This window comes from Mytilus californianus, unplaced genomic scaffold (genome assembly GCF_021869535.1).
Source record: "Mytilus californianus isolate M0D057914Y unplaced genomic scaffold, xbMytCali1.0.p SCAF_7, whole genome shotgun sequence".
NCBI classification, from domain to species: Eukaryota; Metazoa; Mollusca; class Bivalvia; order Mytilida; family Mytilidae; genus Mytilus; species Mytilus californianus.
Genome location: NW_026262723.1, coordinates 107243730 through 107251585, shown reverse-complemented (window position 1 = coordinate 107251585; position 7856 = coordinate 107243730). Strand labels below are relative to the sequence as shown.

At 33.0% G+C, this 7856-nt stretch overlaps 1 protein-coding gene across 1 annotated transcript in view; it reads right to left on the bottom strand.

Moving 5' to 3' along the window:
* Window positions 1–285: 285 nt before the first annotated feature.
* Window positions 286–7856, bottom strand: part of LOC127709620 (uncharacterized) — a 28217-nt gene continuing 20646 nt past the window's right edge. Inside the window, exons 3-4 of the mRNA XM_052215224.1 lie at window positions 3345–3789; window positions 286–556 (exon numbers count right to left, since the gene is read on the bottom strand). Of these exons, the coding sequence (XP_052071184.1) occupies window positions 286–556; window positions 3345–3789 (716 nt within the window). The remainder of the gene's footprint in view (window positions 557–3344; window positions 3790–7856) is intronic.

The window sequence follows — 7856 nt, the reverse complement described above, 5'->3', positions numbered from 1 at the left end:
AAACGTATAAAATATTCTGGTTCGCTAATTAAGGAGTTTTTATATAAACTGATTAAAGACGTGTCCCGCATTTAGGTAAGACATCGTGTGTAACGTCAATACAACTAGTAAAAAAAATCTCTGTAAAATAAAACAAAAGCATTCATAGCCAAAAGGGAAAAAATAAACAAGCGATTTTAATAAAGAATGGTGCAATGTAACTTATAAGCAAAATAACTATTTTTTTTACCAATTTGTAAAGCACAGAGAAGACATATACGGAATTCTATGAAACACATGACAAAGTTATTGATTACAAATGCTTACTACCAATGTAAACATCAACACTGTAGTTACGCTTTTAACATTCTCTCCACTAGGGGCTTCGTTACCGATTGGTTCTGTGGTGTTTTCTTGTATTTCTGCCTGCATAATTGTAGGGATTTCTTTTAACCAAAAATTAACACGGTCTTCGTAAAGATGCTGACCACTTGTGATTTCAACATCTAAGTTGATGTAATACTCATTCTGTATGTCGTATTCGTTCCATTGGGGTAGCCCTTGTTCGTTCACATCACTGGAAAACAAACTAATGGTATTATATATATATATATATATATATATATATATATATATATATATTTGTGTTTGTATTTATGCGTGCGTTATTTACTAGTTTACAATCCAAGTGAGTTTTATGGTTTTTTTAGTAATATCTCAGCAGTTTTTTTCCTTAAAGAATGGTTGATGATTCAACATCAATGGCATGTGCGTAAAGTTTACAAGTTATACATTGCTACGACTCGTGTTCGATTTAGAGCTAGACACATTTGACAAACACCTGCATATTGTTTGAAGTCCTCGGAATATCCTTTATTCCTTTTTTGTTTGTTGTCGTAGTGATGTATTGATTAATATTTGTATGCATGTACAATGGAAGTCTTCGTTGTCTTTAAGCGAATTTTGTCCAAGTAGGAAGGAGTTGGTTCATTAACTAGGTAGATATCAGGGTATTCCCCGAATTAACAGAATATGTAATAAATGTTCTTCCAATACTGTCGAAGATGAGGCTCATTTTCTATTTGATTGTAACAAATTTGAGGATGATAGAAATTGTATGTTAGCTAGTATTGCAAAATATAATTCTTATTTTAATCATATGAGCAGTCAAAGCAAAATTATCTGGTTATTTAGTGTAGAAAATGTTGAGTTACTTAAAATAATATGTAATTTTATATACAAACATCTTCCTTAGTGAAGATTAGTTAAAGGAAATCTATGTGTGTATATACATTTGATTGGACATAGAAAATTATATTCATCTGAATATCACAAACATACTAGCCGATTAAAAAAAAAATGATTGTTAAGATATATTATTTATTCAAATGTTCTCTTATATCCTTGAGGCATCGTCCCCTGGTATCAACTGCATTCAAGTTACCTATGATGCTTCCTTGTTTGCTTTTGATACAGGTAGGAAAGAGACATTTACACACATTTTACATGCCTATGGCCCATAAGGTATCGCCCCCTGGTGTCAGCTGCCTTTAGGAAACCATAATGCTTTCCTATTTGCTGCTGACACAGGATGAGTCATGGACATGCTTAATTTCTACTTTCTTTTTGGCTAATTGTTATATATTTAATTGATCCAACTTTTTGTGTACTATACATATGTGGATATCTATTTTTCTTTTTTTCTTTTTGGGCTGCTTGTTTGTTATCTATATCAACCACACTTGCAATAAAATGCATTAGTATTAAAAAAAAAAAACATACTATAGATTCTTTATCTACGTATTCTTTAAGAACTTAAATAGTTCTCGTTTAACTTCTTTTTTTTTTATCTCATTGTTTGTATTGTATTATGAAAAATTATTGATGTTGTAATGTTTATGCCCTTTGGGGCCCATAATTGGAAATAAAATATCTTATCTTATCTTAACTCATAATTTTTTATACATATTTTCTTGACTTAGAGATATAGGATTTATCATATGCATTTCCCGTAGACACTTGCCTATTGTTGAAGAACGTACCTTTGCCTCTAGATGTATTTAGGTGTTCTTTTTATTTTATTTGTCTGTGTGTTGTTTGTTCCTTCGCCGTCTTATTGAAGTATTCCTGACATATTTTTTTTTAAAGAGTTCATTTATATTTCGACTATAAAATATATACCGGGAAATTATCGTACGGTTATTTTCACAAAACTGGATTCCAGTTTCTATTCCTGGGGAATAAGATTGTTCTTGTTTTTACGTTATGACAATAACGATATAATCTAGAGTATAGTTGACCCGGATGTAGCCAAATTTTAATTTTCACTTACGTTTACCACTTTTAATAGTAAGCAGATTTCTATAATAAAAAAACTTTAATATCGAATGTTTAACTTAGCATTTTTATGGCATTTGACGACTTATTCCCGCTTATTTAGATTAATGGTTTCTGGTATTGCGTATGGATAAAAAGAGATGTGGGCATATGTAAATGAAATAAAAACCAAATAAAACAGCGATACATGAAAAGAAATTCATCCTTTGAAATGTACCTAAGCGCAAGTCTTAAAGGGCCGTGTAACAGATTCTTCTCGTTAAATTCTCTGGACTGTCATTTAAACATAGGTAAAAACTATTTACACTTACCCTGTTTTAGCGAAATTTGTCCAATATTTCATCAATTTTATTTTTAGGTCTTCGTCCTGACTAGTAAAATGTGTTGTTGCTACACTAGGAAATTGATACACTGTTTCCGCTGAATGTATAGCGCCATCGAACCATGCAGGGAATGGGTACAATAGCTTTAAATCCGGAAGTAATCGGGAGAATATATACTGATAATGGCTGCCGTTGCCACTGCTCATCTCTGAATGCAGACGTAAAGATCTGGCAGTCGGAAGGTTGAAAAGAAAGTCAGAAAATGCATTGAGGATGGATTTACTTAGTTCTATCTCGTTGGACGCTTCACCGTATTTTTCACAGATAACTTTGGTAACTTTGATATTGTTCCCATACGTCATAGATGACATAGCAGGAGCCAACACATTACAAAGGAACAGTCGTGGTATATGATCATTAGCATCAAAATGGAAGTAATTTTGAAGACCGGATAGTAAAGCATATAATAGAAAGGATCCTTCCCCAGACACAGTACCTATTACTACATCTAATGAACGGTAAAATATGGACGCTTCCGACTTTGTGTTTTCTAGTAGTTCCATTGGATCATTTGTCAATAATTCACCGTCGATGACAGGAGTAAACGGAATTTGAAATGGAAGTGCATCAAATTGTACAGCTTTCGCGTGAAAGTATGCTCCTATCAAAACCTCAGCCGGTATTTTTCTCAAACAGTCAAGTGACATTTTTGGCTCTGTCGTAGGGCATCTAAAATATTCTAAGATGTTCAATGATCCAGCTTCTGTATAATTTCCCTGTAGAGAAAATGACATCGATGTACCACTTTGCATTATTGCCTTTTGAAATAGTCCTTTGTTTGATGGGATAAGCGCCAAAAGACCTACACTGAAACCACCTACTTCATTACCAAAAATCGTGATTGATTGCTTGTCTCCTCCAAATGAATCAATATTTTCGTTGACCCATCGAATAGCCAATATTTGATCCCATAGTCCGTAATTACCTTTGATAGCCCCAGTTGAAAAGAAACCAAAAACATTCAATCTGTATTGTATAGTTACAACAACTACATCCCCAGTAACAGCTAGTTGTGATCCGTCAAATGGTGCCATGTCACCAATTTGATAACCTCCATTTTGGATCCAGATCATAACAGATTTCCTATTATCTGTTGAAACATCAAATGGAACATAAATATCAAGAAAAAGGCAATCTTCTGAAAGCTGTAAGATATCTTCAAACATAGGAGTTATTATCTGATAACAAGATGGGGCAATTGACCTGCCATCTAACGTATTTTCCCAAGGTCCGTAAGGCAGTGGTTTCTCGAATCTCAAATTTCCAATAGGAGCTTTTGCATACGGGATTTTTCTGAATCTGTAGACATAATCATTGAGTTCTAGTGTTCTTAATCCGATAATACTACCAAGTTTGGTGTTGATTGTTACCTCTTCACCGTAAACAGTTACCTCTTCACCATAAACAACCTCTGTTGTTATCACAATAAGCGCACAAATGCTTAGGGAAAATACCATTGTGTTCCTGAAATTAAAATGGAAAGCCTATGAACAAAAGTTTGTCATGTGATTAACTAAATAAAAGATTCCACAAATAAAGGTCAGTTTTATACGGAAGCCGGTTAGGGCCACATTGAAAAAACAAAGATGTCATAATTACGACATACCATGTCGTAATAGCGCAAAACTTTTTCTTAATAACGACATCCTGCCAAAGTTAGTTCTGAAAAGAGTCAAAATTCTTATGTGGAAGGGGCATAATTCTTGATAAACTAAACAGAATAAAAACTCCTTCATAGAGAAATGTTTGTTTGTATTGTTTAATTATTCTACAACGTATGTAGTAAACACAGAATAAAAGTTTGTTCGGACAGACAGACGGACGGTAGGACCGACAGGGCGACTGATTCCTATTTAACCCCACACTGTCTTCGTGAGGGCTATAGTAAGCGACCATTTCTACTAAGCTGTGATATCATTCTGTACAGAGAAAAAAAAATGTCACCTGAAATATTGGCTGACGATATTTCGCCACATAAGCCAAATAATTCAGCTTCAAAGCTGGGAACCATTTATTCAATGTATTCTTGATACAAAGTTGTCATGTGGATAACTCAGAATTCTATTTTTGAATTCAATACCATTTGTTCAGTTAGTTCTGAATGTTAAACTGATAGGTGGATTAATAAGCGTTTTCACACCAAGATTGTTATATGCAAAAGATAAAACAATTAAATAAAATCATTAAGCATAAAACTAGACGCCTTCATAATAAACTTAAAAATCAAAGGAAACATTAGTAGCCATCTCTAAGTTATCCTGACCAACCATTTTCTTCGAAAAAATGTCTGTACCGTTTTCCATTCGTTCCGTTGGTTCATATATATAGTCTATCGTGCGATTTTGTCAGTTTTATGGACTACCTCCTTTTTTACTTTACCTTTGAGTTCGTTTTGTTTTATTTTATCAATCCTTTTTTACACAATAAGATAGAAAGGGACTTACTTTGATCCACATCAACCTTTAAAAATTTGAAGTCATTCGCAAACTATAAGGTCAAATGTGTTGTTCAACGTAGTACCGGTGTTCGATGTAGTTTAAGAGGCATTATCTTGAAACTTTGTACATGCGTACAGTTTTGACTTAACTTCATTGAACAAGGAAAATGATATTGTGAGCATTGCATTTATCATTTTGATATCTGGATAATGTTTAGTTCATTGCTTTTATTTCAAACGATTTCGGTTGTTGGTGGTTGATTTGGTGTTTTGTACAGATTATTAAATTGGAAATGCATATCATGCTGATGGTTTTAAACTGTTTACAGTCTCTGTCTTTTAAACATAAATATTGGGATATTTACAAAGTTTCTGAAATTGGTCGACATTGTTATTTTGAAGCATATAGTCCTAAATATATTTATTTACAAATTCAGCTATCATCGCCTTTTTGTAAAACTTCTACTTCTAATGATTTCTGCTGTTAACATTGTCTCTATTATATTACAGTTCTTAAGATAAAAGTGTTAAGTGCAAAAAACGTATTTTCAAATAAGTCAAATACAAATGTACTTATCTATGTATCTATGTAGTTATAAAGACATATTAGGATGTCATCATTTCAACATAGGATGTCGTTATAACGGCAAATGATGTCGTTATGACGACAAAGTTATGTCGTTATTCCGGCATATATACAGATAAGGAGATGTGGTATTATTGCCAATGTTACAACTTTCTACCAGAGTTCAAATGACGGATAAAAGCATTTATTGGTCACTGTATGGCCTTCAACTATCAGAAAAACCTTTACCGCATAGTCAGCTATAAAAGGCCCCTACATGAAAAATGAGAAACAATTCAAACGAGTAAAACAAACGGCCTTATTTATACAATACAATTTATGAAAAACAAATATAACAGCCATTTGCCATAGTATATATGTCGTTAATACCTTACTGGCTTCCGTAGCTTCATACCTTAATTTACACCTAGCCATGTACATAAATAAAATTGAGAATGGAAACGGGGAATGTGTCAAAGAGATAACAGCCCGACCAAAGAGCAGAAAACAGCCCAAGGCTACCAATGGGTCTTCAACACAGCGAGAAAAGGCTTGTATAACTAAACTTTACCGTTTTTATAAAGTAAAATCGAAGCCGCACCTGTATATGGGTTTTATAGCTCTTAAGAATTTTAGTTCTCAGTCAGTCCTCTTTGTCCATTTGTAGATTTTTCTGTATCCGAGGTATTGTTCATTATAAGCTTATTGGGATAGCTGCAGTCAGCAGAGCCACCAAATTTTGAATTATGAAGTGAAAGGACATATGTCTTGTGGGAGTATATATTAGTTTTCCAATTGAATTGTAAACACTTAACTCTTTTATTTGGCAGTTAAATATAATGTGATTTACAAGCAAAAACGATATAAGTTGGGGCTTTGTCTGCGGGGACGACAACTTTTTTGTCATGGAGGTATAGCATTGAAAATGTTAGTCACTTTTCACTCAAATTAACTATAATAATTCATATGTAATGTCTTTGTTATATTTGCAAGGTACTTATCTTTATCTTGATGCCTATCTTGTGAAGCAAATTAAGCTGACCAACTTCTGCAGTATTTAACATATGTATGTTTATAAGTTATCCTATTTATTTGGTTGCAGTTCAAACCAATGAAAAACTTAACCTCACGATATGTATGATCATTTCTTTAAGATGTCAATTGATATATCATATCAAATATTATATCGATAAGAACCACAAATATGTAACCTGATCGAGTAATCTTAGAACTTACATATAGGCCTATCTCATATATAATTTAGTAATCTTAGAACTTACATATAGGCCTATCTCATATATAACTTAGATGAATGAGCAGAAAATAAAAAGCTGATGATATGTTTTCGTTTGCACCATTTGTTTTTTTTTTTAGTTGTGTAATTTTTTATCAATAGTTTTCATAACCTTGACAGACGGGTTTTTTACATATTAAAATAAGAAGATGTAATATCTTTGTTGCCAATGAGACAACTATTAAATCGAGACCAAAAGACATACACTTTAACTACTATAGTATACCGTACGGCCTTCAACAATGAGCAAAAATCATACTGCATAGTAAGCTATAAAAGCCCCTCCCCCTCGGAGTGACAAATGTAAAACAATTCAAACGAGAAAAAAACGGCAAGATTTATGTATAAAACAATAAACGAAAAACAAACATGGTATACAGCAACAAACGACAACCATTGAATTACAGGCCTCTGACTTGGACCAGGCACATACAGAATGTGGCGGGGTAAAACATGTTTGCTTGCGCCAAACCCTTCCCCTAACCAGGTGGAAGGTTTTCACATAATTTATACAAATACATGTAACATCATATTATTACAAAAATAAGGGGATGTCGTATTAGTTTTAATATTTAGATTGAGATTAGAATAATTATGCCTCCGTTTATAAAAATTAATACGTAAAGAATGAGATCTGTGATTATGGTTTCTTAATGAGATTAGTGTCATATGTTGTATCTGTCTACTTGACAAATAAGTTGTTATTCCAGCACACAAAGCTTCGAACAAAATTGATACTTTATGCCAAAAAAGTTATTTTGAATGTCTAACTGACGTACTTGGAATTCACAAGAAAACTGGGAATCCCACATATATGGCAGCTGTTTTCAAATAGTCCGTTTCTATGTATGTTGGCGTTTG